Raw genomic sequence first — 12,903 nt, 5'->3', positions numbered from 1 at the left:
AGAGAGTAGCTCTCCTGTTGTACTTTACAAAACATATTACGTAACCCACTAAGTGTTAGTGAGGTGTAACCTTATAATTTCTAAAATCCAGGTAAATAAGTTTAGGAGTCTTCATGTACAGTCTTATCTTTTTAAATGTTAGTTTAGAATTGATACTAGGATATCAAAGATAGCTTTTTCTCTCAGATGCAGAATATAATGCATGCAGTTGAACTCATAGTCATGCAGTATTTGAAAAATATAAACGTTCAACTGCTAGGAAATAGCTGTATAATATATCCCAAATCAGTGCAGTTAAGAAAGTGTGTGGTATTAACACTGAGTGACTTTAATCACAGAAATGTATTGTATTTAGGAAATATGAGGAATTTTCTAAAGTTTGACTGTCTGCTTCAACAGCAGTCCATCTCTAAGTAATGTAGTTAATACCATGATCTGGAACATAAGACCTAAGTGGCAGTTTTCCATGTCTCCGTTGTATCAAGAAAAGGGGTCAGTTTCTCAATAACAACGAAGTACCGTCTATACTCGTTCATTAGCCCGTTCGTTTATAAGCTGACTCCCCAAGATGGATAAGTAAAAATAGCAAAAACTGTGTGACCCTTTTGTAAACCGACCCTATATTTCAGGGGTTGGAAAACTTTGTCAGGGTAAGCTGCTGGCGGGTCGGGACGTTTTGTTTACCTGGAGCATCTGCAGGCACGGAGCCCCTCAGCTCCCTGTGGCCACGGTTCGCTGTTCCCAGCCAATGGGAGCTGCGGGACTTAAGGAATTAGTTCGCTGTTAAACTGAAACATTTTACCAAAAAAAGACTTAAACTAGCAGCATCATCTGATGTAGGTTTATAATATTCATTTATCAAAAAACTTGTCATCTGTTTATTCAATTACTTATGCTATGTTTTTGAATCTTGTAGTATACAATATCTTTTCTTGCACAAGTTGTGGTTAAGACTTTTGCCAACCAGTTCACATTAACTGAAATTACTGCTAAAGAAAATACTCTAATCTGATATGAACCCATGTTAAATTGACTAATTTAATAATATATAAATGGAGTAATAAACTCTGAATTAAAAGCCTTTATTCTGATCTGGTTACTTAAACCAGTCGAGCAAAGTTATCAGTGCCACTATATGAGAGAAATAGTTATTGTAAAAAGGCAAAATAACAAGTAGAATTACATTAATTTAAATTTATTTACAGAGGTGGATTATTTTAAACTGATATTTTTGCGCTCATTAATTTTTTTACTTTGTATAAATAGCATATCATCACTTATCAACATTTTCCGAATCCTATTTATTCTTTTAGTCTAGGAAGTTACACACCTTAAATGTAGAACCAAATTCTCTAGCAGAGTTTGCCCTGTAAATTACAGTTGATTTGGAAGATTTAATTTTTTTAAATAAACTTTAAAAAAAGATGTGATAAGAAGCTGATATCCACTTTGCATACAGAATAAACATTCTCTCTGCAAACAAAACATCCATACTTTTTTAAAGCTTTATGATTTGTTATTAATTTTGTTTTTATAGGATATGTTTTGGAGTTGCAGACAAAGTCTCTTTGATGAAATGAAGAAGAAATTTTCACAGGTGACAACTGAAGTCAACTATTTAGAGTGATAACCAAGATACATCATAACAGCATGATACTCTAGCTTTTGATTAACATGAGCATGAATTACTTAAATTCTTTGCATGTTTTATGGATTTAAAAAAACTCATTACATGCAGTCCTAACATTAGAAGCTTTGATATATTTCGTTCCACTCTTTAATTATATATGGTCCCTTATGAGCATCTAGCTCCTTTTTTTGTTTTTACCACCACAAAGAAATAAGAGCATGGCTCTGATAGTCTGAAACAGTTTAATTGGATCGTTTAATTGTTGATTAAAATTTAAAAGCATGGGTTGTAAACACTGACACAATTACATAGGATCCTATATCTAACACAATAAATTAGAGACTTGTGGCTCCGTATGCTTTATAACTTGTCCACAAACTTGAAGGAGAACTATGCTGTTTGCTCAAGCCTGCCGTCTAAAAGCTTACAGCATAAAGTAATAAGTACTTGTCGTCATGAATAGAATAGAATTTATTTTTATGCACCCTCAAATACCAATTTGGAATTGATGTGTTTTACTCTGTACTCCCTGAGCCATCAGTAGAGCCCTCTGATCAGGTCCTCTGCAAGAGAACCAACTGTGCTTTGCTAGTTGCTACTTTCTACTTTCAGTCTTCCAATGAACCAAGTGTGATGCCTCAGAGAGAGATAGTGCAGAAAGGGGGAAGTTGTGGGTTGGAGAATGGCCAAGAGACTGTCCTGCGGGTTATTGTGGGGGGGCACAGATGGGAGCGACAAGAAGAAGACTCTGAGCTGGTGAACTGTAAAATGGAATTAGTAGCTCTACTCCTGACACTCTGCCTGTGATTGGTGATCACTTTTAACCATGTGTTGCAACGCATCCAAAGATGCTAGCACAGAAATTATTGAAGCTCAGTCTGTTAGCCTACATTTTTCTAGATATTTAACACTGTTAATACCACCAGCTGGCTCTTGATCTTCAGTTTTTCCTACAAGCGGGAGTTAATTGGATTACAGTGTATGCTCCCTGTCCTATTCCATGAAGTTAGAACTCATAAATGTAAGCCGGGCTGCTTGTAGAACATCAGCGAAGGCCAAGGAAGTCAGGGAGATGAGCCACTGAAGCAGGCTGCAAGCCTGCTCTCTTCCCTGGCACACAGTGAGAGAAAGTTCTGTAACTGGCCGCTTGGACATTGTGGCAGTCAAGGCTCAGAGTGTGGTGCTGAGTGCTTAGAGCACATAGTGGATAAAACCCATCCTAAAAACAATCATGACTGAAAATCATTAAATCTGAAGTCATTGTTTTCAATTATGAGCCTTGGGGGGGAGGAGGAGGAATGGACGGTGAGGGGTTTTTTTTTTTTTCATGGGATTAGAATAAATCAGTGCTGCTATACAATTTGGTCCCATGGTGCTCCATGGTACATGGTAGCCTGTCACTATCCCTTAGGGATTACAGCTAGGCAAATGATGCCACATGATCCCATCTGCATCAAACCACACTGAGCCTACCAGTTAGATGAATGTGGACCAGCTGATGCAGTGGATGAAGTGAAGAGAGCTGTATCTCAGGCCTTGTCTACACTACGAGAGTAGTTCGATTTTACTTGCATCGAATTTTTGGAATCGATATTGCAAAGTCGAACGTGTGTGTCCACACTAAGGACAGTAATTCGACTTTGTGAGTCCACACTAACGGTGAAAGCGTCGACATTCGAAGCGGTGCACTGTGGTCAGCTATCCCACAGTTCCCGCAGTCCCCTCTGCCCATTGGAATTCTGGGTGTAGCCGCAAAAGCCTTCTGGGTAACAAAATGTGTCCAGGGTGCTTTTGGGTAACTGTCGTCATCCGTCCATCACTCCCGCCCTCCCTCCCTGAAAGCGCCGGCGGGAAATCAGTTCGCGCACTTTTCCAGTCATTGACAGCGCGGACGCCACAGCACTGCGAGCATGGAGCACGCTGCGACCATCGCTGCAGTTGTGGCCGCTCTCAACGCCTCGCAGCTTATCATACAGCTTTCCCTGAGGCTGATGCAGAAAAGTCAGGCGAGGAGGCTACGGCACCGCGGTGATGGCCTGAAGTCTGAGAGTAGCACAGACCTCTCAGAAAGCACGGGACCCAGCGCCGAGGACATCACAGTGGCAATGGGTCATGTTGATGCGGTGGAACGGCGATTCTGGGCACAGGAAACAAGCACTGAGTGGTGGGACCGCATAGTGCTGCAGGACTGGGATGAATCCCAGTGGCTGCGAAACTTTCGCATGCGGAAGGGAACTTTCCTGGAACTTTGAGTTGCTGTCCCCTGCCCTGAAGCACAATGACACCCGGTTGCGAGCTGCACTGACTGTCCAGAAGCGAGTGGCCATAGCCCTCTGGAAGCTTGCAACGCCAGACAGCTACCGGTCAGTGTCAAACCAGTTTGGGGTGGGCAAATCTACCGTGGGGGTTGTTGTGATGCAAGTAGCGAAGGCAATCGTTGATGTACTGCTGCCAAAGGTAGTGACCCTCGGAAACGTGGAGGCGATCATAGATGGCTTCGCAGCGATGGGATTCCCAAACTGCGGTGGGGCCATAGATGGAACTATCTATAGATCCCTATCCTGGCACCGGACCACCAGGCCACCCAGTACATTAACCAAAAGGGCTACTTTTCCATGGTGCTGCAAGCACTGGTGGACCACAGGGGACGTTTTACCAACATCTACGTGGGATGGCCGGGCAAGGTTCATGACGCTCGTGTTTTCAGGAACTCTGGTCTGTTTAGACAGCTGCAGCAAGGTATTTACTTCCCGGACCACAAAATAACTGTTGGGGATGTGGAGATGCCTATAGTCATCCTCGGGGACCCAGCCTACCCGCTAATGCCCTGGCTCATGAAGCCCTATACTGGCGCCCTGGACAGTGAAAAAGAACTCTTCAACTACCGGCTGAGCAAGTGCAGAATGGTGGTGGAGTGTGCTTTTGGCCGTCTCAAGGGGAGATGGAGAAGCTTACTGACTCGCTGTGATCTCAGCGAAACCAATATCCCCATTGTTATAGCAGCTTGCTGTGTGCTCCACAATCTCTGTGAGAGCAAGGGGGAGACCTTTATGGCGGGGTGGGAGGTTGAGGAAAATAGCCTGGCTGCTGATTACGCACAGCCAGACAGCCGGGCGATTAGAAGAGACCAGCGGGAAGCGCTGTGCATCCGGGAGGCTTTGAAAGCTAAGTTCCTGAGTGAGCAGGGTAACCTGTGACTTTAAAGTTTGTGTACAGAGAAGCTGAACCTGCCCCCGTTTCTTTACCCAGTTAATGTTGACTATCCTATCCAGTTACATACCCCCTTCACCCCTCTTCCAACACATGTTTCGAAATAAAAATAGTTCTACTTTGTTAATGCACACCGTTTTCTTTAATACTGTTTTCGCGGGAATTTTTTAAAACTGGGACGCAGACTGTGGTGCGGAGCGGGTGTGGTGTAGTGACGCGAATGAAGCTTCTAAGCTCAAGGATTGACAGGCTCCGCTGCGGTGGGATGGTTGTTTCAACGGAGCCTGTCACCCCTCCTGATCGGGACTGTGTGTATGGGGGGGCTATGTGACTTTGTGGCAGGGGGAGGACGGTTACAGATCCCCTGCTGCGTGGCTCTGTGATCCTGCATAAGGACCGCCGCTTAAGATCTGTAACTGCCCTCCCCCGCCACAAAGTCACAGAGCAACCCACCCCCCACCACATAACATGAAAACCACCTCCCAGACTAACCAGGGTAAGTAGTCACTGCATCACTGCACTATGTATGTGCCCTGCTGCTGTACCTGCCCCCGCCTATGTACCCTGCCAAAGGTGACTGTCCTGTCCAATTACCAACCCCCTTTCCCCTCCTCCTGCAAAAGAACATGATTGAAACAGTAGTTAACAGAAACGTATTTTTTATTATCAACTACACATGGAACTGGGAGGTGAAACTTGGATGGGGGCTTGTGTCAGGCGGGAAGGAAAGAACTTTTCAAATTTTGGGGAATGAGAGCCTTCTGCTACTAGAGCTCTCTGCAGGGGTGGAGTGAGAGTTAGCACGGACTCTGCCGCCTCTCCTTCTTTGCACTTTGGGTGAGGTGGGTATGGGACTTGGTGGCGGGGGAGGGCGGTTAGAGAGACTGCAGCGGGGCTCTGTCCTCCTGCCTCCGTTCCTGCAGAACATCCACAAGGCGCCAGAGAGTGTCTGTTTGCTCCCTCAGTAGTCCAAGCAGTGTTTGAGTCGCCTGCTGGTCTTCCTGCCGCCACCTCTCCTCCCGATCCATGTTGGCTTGGTGAATTTGGGTCAAGTTCTCCCGCCACTGGGTCTGCTGTGCTGCCTGGGCTCGGGAACAGGCCATAAGCTCCGAGAACATGTCCTCCCGTGTCCTCTTCTTCCTACGCCTAATCTGCGCTAGCCTCTGGGAGTGTGATGCCAGGCTAGGTTGTGAGACAGTCGCAGATGGGGCTGTGGAAATGGGAAAAAGGGAGTGAATTCCTCAGAAAGATAAATGTAGTTGTGAACAAAGAACATAGTCTTTCTCTGTGAACAAGACGATGCACAGCACCTATCACATGCGCACTCAGCACAAGGTCGAATTCTCGGCCTTCGCATTCAGTGCCTGGGGTCTTGCACAGCACATTTGAGAAGCGGGGCAGCACAACGGAATTTCTGTTGCAGGCAGACATGGTAAGCCGTAGACTTGTGGCAGTGTAAAACTTTTATATTACCACTGGCCTCATTTCACATTTAAAGCAATGTCAGTCCCTGCTGCCAGCAATCCGGCAAGCGGGAACTCTGCCCCTGTCCCACCCCCTCGCGGCTGTCCCCGGGAACGATCCCTTTCGGCTGCCCCTCTCCCGCCTCCACGGCGTGGCTGCAAACCAGCGGTTACAGTTCTGTAAAGGAACGGGCAAGCAGTCCCAACACTAACATTCCCCTACCTAATTCAAAGCAGGTCACCATGAGCGACATCACCCTGATGAGGATCTCTGAGAGCGAGAGAGAGAGAATGCTCCGGGAAAGCCTCCAAAGACCAGGGCCGTATGCCGCCCTGCTGTGCAGAGCAATGATTCCCGAGTACTTGATTGTCTCGTGGCGCGGCAACGTGTCGTACTTCGGAGGACCCAATAAGGCCGCTCTCCCCAGGAACCTCATGCAACGGCTTTCCAATTACCTCCAGGAGAGCTTCATCGAGATGTCCCAGGAGGATTACTGCTCTATCCCCGCACATATAGACCGCATTTTACTGTAGCTGCAGTAGCAGGGACTAAACAGTAGAGCGGCTTGGGCAGGACAATCACGGAAAACCGGACATTGCTAGATTTTTTTTCAAAACTTGCACTGCCCATGACTAAACCATTAAGCGCCTAGGGCACAGTAATCATGAACAACCCATTCTTTTAATTGTTAATATTCCTGTTCTGTTAAAAATAAATGTTTAGATGTTTACAACACTTACTGGCTGATCCTTCCCCAGATTCTGTGTCCGGGGTAACGGCTGGGGACGCTTGGTAGGGGATCTCTGTAAGGGTGTTGAAGAGATACTGGCTGTCGGGGAAATCAGCGTTGTGAGCGCTGCCGACTGCCTCGCCCTCCTCATCTCCTTCCTCATCTTCCCCGTCCCCTAACATGTCCGAGGAACCGGCCGTGGACACTATCCAATCCTCAGAGTCCACGGCCACTGGTGGGGTAGTGGTGGCGGCCGCACCGAGGATGGAATGCAGTGCCTCGTAGAAACGGGATGTCTTGGGATGGGATCCGGAGCGTCCGTTTGCCTCTTTGGTCTTCTGGTAGCCTTGTCTCAGCTCCTTGATTTTCACGCGGCACTGCGTTGCATCCCGGCTGTATCCTCTCTCTGACATGTCTTTAGAGATCTTCTCATAGATCTTTGCATTCCGTTTCTTGGAGCGCAGCTCAGAAAGCACGGACTCATCGCTGTGTGGGGCGATGAGATCCAAGACTTCCCAATCAGTCCAATTTCTATTCACAGACTGCACGGCCATCACTGCTGGAGAGCTCTGCATCGTTGCCAGTGCTGCTGTGATCGCCACGATGTCCAGACAGGAAATGAGATTCAAACTGACCAGACAGGAAAAGGAATTCAAATTCAAATTTTCCCGGGGCTTTTCCTGTGTGGCTGGTCAGAGCATCCGAGCTCGTACTGCTGTCCAGAGCGTCAACAGAGTGGTGCACTGTGGGATAGCTCCCGGAGCTATTAGCGTCGATTTCCATCCACACCTAGCCTAATTCGACATGGCCATGTCGAATTTAGCGCTACTCCCCTCGTCGGGGAGGAGTACAGAAGTTGAATTAAAGAGACCTCTATGTCGAACTAAATAGCATCGCAGTGTGGACGGGTGCAGGGTTAATTCGATGTAACGGCGCTAACTTCGACATAAACGCCTAGTGTAGACCAGGCCTCAGAGTAGCATAAATCAGTTGGAGCAGGTTTGTTCTCCAGAATAGCAATTCTATTCTATGTGCTGTTCTCCTGATATTGCTTTATCTCCCACAATCTGTGAAAAAACTGGTATTCTGTTGAACTCCTTTACTCTTTCTGTTGTGTGTAGTTTACATTCCAGCACAGTTGCAGTCTGCTTTCTCCTCCTCAGAGAGTTTAGTCCATAAGACTGGCTTTCTCCAGAAAGGATGAAATGATTGCAGATTTGCTGGAAAATATGCCTTCTACCTGTGAAGAGCATGTTTTCCTGTGAAGTGTTCGGCATTGAAGAATACATCCAGCATGCCTACAGACTATGGGAAGTTTGATTTCTAATCTGAGAAAATTCACAATGGAAAGTGAGCCCACTTAATGTAGAAGTATTGCTTACTCTTTTCACTTTCTCTCATATTGTTTTATTTAGATGATTTAGATAATTTAGATAGATGCCTCAAACATTTATTTGGAGAAGGCTACAAAAATCACTTCAGCATTTAAGGTCTCCAGTATTCATATTGGCATTGTGTATTTTCAGGTACTCTGGCTGTTGCTACAAGCCTCCTTCCTTCATATAAGGCTCAGTGGTATAGACCCTCTTTACAGAGAGTACAACTGTGATAAACTACTTTAGTTGTTTGCGTGTCTCTCACTTTCATGTATTACAATGCCGTTTGTGTGGAAATAGAATTATCTATCAGGTCTTGCCTGTAGCTCTCCATCTGGCAGGTAAGGACCGTTTTCTAGGAGATGATTGTAAGTCCTAGGTTACAATTTCAGCCTGAGTATGATTCTTGTTTACCTGCAAGTCTTCATCCACCAAAGATTGGCAATATCACAGCATGAACCTGTTTGCCTTTGAGACCGATGTGCTTGTTCTGTAGTGGGCAGACATCTGGGCTTCTTGACATGAATTTGCAAGAGGCAAGATCTTGTGCTTTCCACTTTACAAATTCAGAAGACTGGTTACTTTGGAGATTCTTATCCTCTCTACACACCCCTGACTCTAGTATGGTCTATATTTTAAATATGATTTGTTCCTTAGTACTCTGGAAGTCCAAAACCTAGAAATAATTTTTGAGGGGGTTAATTTTAGTGTGTTTCAGTGAATCTTTGGCTTTCCACTTCTTATGCAGTAGCTGTTATTGAAACACAACATTGGAAAATGTCCTTTCTTTTGTACTTTGGGGCCTTTGTGACCCCCCCCCTTCTCCATTTAGTTTTCTTGCTCTTCTCTAGTTCAAGATAGTTAGTTTGTTTTTTCTCCTGTTTTATCAGAGATAAAATGGTGCTTAGAGCAATATGTACTAGTAGCTTTTTTAGCCAAGATGATTGACTCAGGCAACTAACAGAAGTTACTAGATCACAGGCCTTGGTTCTCTTGGACTTCAGTCACACCGATATCTGCTGGGAGAGCAACACAGCAGTGCACAGACAATCCAGGAAGTTTTTGGAAAGTGTAGGGACAATTTTCTGGTGCAAGTGCTGGAGGAACCAACTAGGGGCAGAGCTCTTCTTGACCTGCTGCTCACAAAGAATTAGTAGGGGAAGCAAAAGTGGATGGGAACCTGGGAGGCAGTGACCATGAGATGGTCGAGTTCAGGATCCTGACACAAGGAAGAAAGGAGAGCAGCAGAATACGGGCCCTGGACTTCAGAAAATCAGACTTTGACTCCCTCAGGGAACTAATAGGCAGGATCCCCTGGGAGAATAACATGAGGGGGAAAGGAGTCCAGGAAAGCTGGCTTTATTTTAAAGAATCTTTATTGAGGTTGTAGGAACAAACCACCCTGATGTGTAGAAAGAATAGTAAATATGGCAGGCGACCAGCTTGGCTTAACAGTGAAATCCCTGCTGATCTTAAACACAAAAAAGAAGCTTACAAGAAGTGGAAGCTTGGACAAATATTGCTCAGGCATGCAGGAGTGAAATCAGGAAGGCCAAATCACACTTGGAGTTGCAGTTAGCAAGAGATGTTAAGAGTAACAAGAAGGGTTTCTACAGGAATGTTAGCGACAAGAAGGAGGTCAGGGAACCTAGTGACCGAGGATGTGGAAAAAGCTAATGTACTCCATGCTTTTTTTGCCTCTGTCTTCACGAACAAGGTCAGCTCCTAGACTACTGCACTGGGCAGCACAGTATGGGGAGAAAGTGACCAACCCTCTGTGGAGAAAGAAGTGGTTCAGGACTATTTAGAAAAGCTGGACAAGCACAAGTCCATGGGACCGGATGCACTGCATCTGAGGGAGCTAAAGGAGTTGGCGGATGTGATTGCAGAGCCATTCGCCATTATCTTTGAAAACTCATGGTGATCAGGGGAGGTCCCGGATGACTGGAAAAAGGCTAATGTAGTGCTCATCTTTAAAAAAGGGAAGGAGGAGGATCTGGGGAACTACAGGCCAGTCAGCCTCACCTCAGTCCCTGGAAAAATCATGGACCAGGTCCTCAAGGAATCAATTTTGAAGCACTTCGAGGAGAGGAAAGTGATCAGGAACAGTCAGCATGGATTCACCAAGGGCAAGTCCTGCCTGACTAACCTAATTGCCTTCTGTAATGAGATAACTGGCTCTGTGGATGAGGGGAAAGCAGTGGATGTGTTATTCCTTGACTTTAGCAAAGCTTTTGATATGGTCTCCCACATTATTCTTGCCAGCAAGTTAAAGAAGTATGAGCTGGATGAATGGACAATAAGGTGGATAGAAAGCTGGCTAGATCATTGGGCTCAACAGGTAGCGATCAATGGCTCCACGTCTAGTTGGCAGCCGGTATCAAGCGGAGTGCCCCAATGGTCGGTCCTGGGACCAGTTTTGTTCAATATCTTCATTAATGATCTGGAGGATGGTGTGGATTGCACCCTCAGCAAGGTTGCAGATGACACTAAACTGGGAGGAGTGGTAAATATGCTGGATGGTAGGGATAGGATACAGAGGGACCTAGACAAATTAGAGGATTGGTCAAAAGAAATATGAGGTTCAACAAGGACAAGTGCAGAGTCCTGCACTTAGGACGGAAGAATCCAATGCGCTGCTACAGACTAGGGATCGAGTGGCTAGGCAGCAGTTCTGCAGAAAAGGACCTAAAGGTTACAGTGGACGGGAAGCTGGATACAAATCAAGTGTCCCTTTGTTGCCAAAAAGGCTAACGGCATTTTGGGCTGTATAAGTAGGGGCATTGCCAGCAGATCGAGGGACGTGATCATTTGCCTCTATTCGACATTGGTGAGGCCACATCTGGAGTACTGTGTCCAGTTTTGAGCTCCACACTACAAGAAGGATTTGGAAAAATTGGAGAGAGTCCAGCGGAGTGCAACAAAAACGATTAAGGGGCTAGAGCACATGATTTATGAGGAGAAGCTGAGAGTACTGGGATTATTTAGTCTGCAGAAGAGAAGAATGAGGGGGGATTTGATAGCTGCTTTCAACTACCTGAAAGGGGGTTCCAAGGAGGATGGATCTAGGTTGTTCTCAGTGGTGGCAGATGACAGAACAAGGAGTAATGGTCTCAAGTTGCAGTGGGAGAGGTTTAGGTTGGATATTAGGGAAAAAATTTCACTAGGTGGGTGGTGAAGCACTGGAATGGGTTACCTAGGGAGGTGGTGGAATCTCCTTCCTTAGAGGTTTTTAAGGTCAGGCTTGACAAAGCCCTGGCTGGGATGATTTAGTTGGGGATTGGTCGTGCTTTGGGCACGGGGTTGGACTAGATGACCTCCTGAGGTCCCTTCCAACCCTGATATTCTATGATTCATTCCAAGTCATTCAGCAAATAATGCCTGTCCGAACTCATTTTACAGTGAGTTTTGCAAAAGATCGATTCTCTTGAAGGTTCAGAAGTTTTAAAGCCAGCTCTCAAGATTGTTGTAGGTTGCAGATCTTCTGTTTTACTGTCTTAAGAATGAATAAGATGATGAGCCTCTTGTCTCATGGCTAGAACTTCGGATGGCTCTCTTAGGCAATTATTTCTCTACCCTCTGACTTCCCAAAAACAAGCAAGCAAACAAACAAAAAGTTCTCATTCCCTGTTAACAGGATTTCTGCTATATAGATTCCCTAAAGCAAGTTTAGTACTATAAGAAAGAAAGAAAGCAGAATTGTGAAGCCAGTTATGTGGATCATTTACTACTAAACCATTAAGTGTGTGTGTGTGGGTATATTTTATTTAAAAATGAAAGAGCAAGACAGTTGCAGATACAAGTTTGTCTATGATGGGAGTCCCAATTTTTCTCTTATTTCATTTTAATAATAAAAAAAATGTCAGAATGTGTTTTGTAAATTGCAGAACTTAATTATGCAGGGACAAATAGACCTGAACTATAACCTTGCTAACTTTCATTTTACTAAATACATCTGGTAAACATTGGCTGAAAAATGTATGTAAATTAGTAGAACTGTTGAGTTCTCATATTCCTTTGTTATTTTTACAAAACATACTATGTAAAATTACTATGCTGTGATGTTAGCAAGGCTAAACCTAAACTACACTGATTAAATGAGCAAAGTACACTTGATCCAGTATCCTTGCTTTTATTGTTTGCTTTCTAATTGTAAAGTTCAGTAATTTTTCTTCTTAAACGTACCTAATTTCTGGTACTTTAGAACTCTGATTTTTGTTTGTGTTTCTGATGACTGATGTCTAAAATATGTTAAAACATACATGCATAACTGAGGAAAAGACTAGTTAGGATATCTTTGGGAGTTTCTAGCACATAAAAGCTCTACCATAATTTAGCTAGCATGAGAATTGAAATTACAGAAGAACCTTAGCTAGCACGTGCCATGGCATTTAACATTGATTTTATACTTTCCATGCTTCTAAAATAAAAATTTAAATCTGAAATTTGCAAAATGTATTTGTTGTAGTTGGTGTTACTTTACAGATATAGGA

General features: G+C 44.7%; 1 protein-coding gene across 3 annotated transcripts in view; it reads left to right on the top strand.

Annotated features, from left to right (window-relative positions):
• The window catches only part of USP47 (ubiquitin specific peptidase 47), a 105,208-nt gene that overhangs the window by 15,216 nt on the left and 77,089 nt on the right, over positions 1-12,903 (top strand). For 2 of the 3 annotated variants that reach the window (XM_034769989.1, XM_034769991.1), the window contains exon 2: positions 1,538-1,597. The exons of the other annotated variant lie outside the window; for it this stretch is intronic. In XM_034769989.1, the coding sequence (XP_034625880.1) occupies positions 1,538-1,597 (60 nt within the window). The remainder of the gene's footprint in view (positions 1-1,537; positions 1,598-12,903) is intronic. 3 annotated transcript variants of the gene reach the window in all.

Source organism: Trachemys scripta, chromosome 4 (genome assembly GCF_013100865.1).
Source record: "Trachemys scripta elegans isolate TJP31775 chromosome 4, CAS_Tse_1.0, whole genome shotgun sequence".
NCBI lineage: Eukaryota > Metazoa > Chordata > Testudines > Emydidae > Trachemys > Trachemys scripta.
Note: the sequence above shows the minus strand (reverse complement) of the source record. Positions and strands in the feature narration are given on the sequence as shown.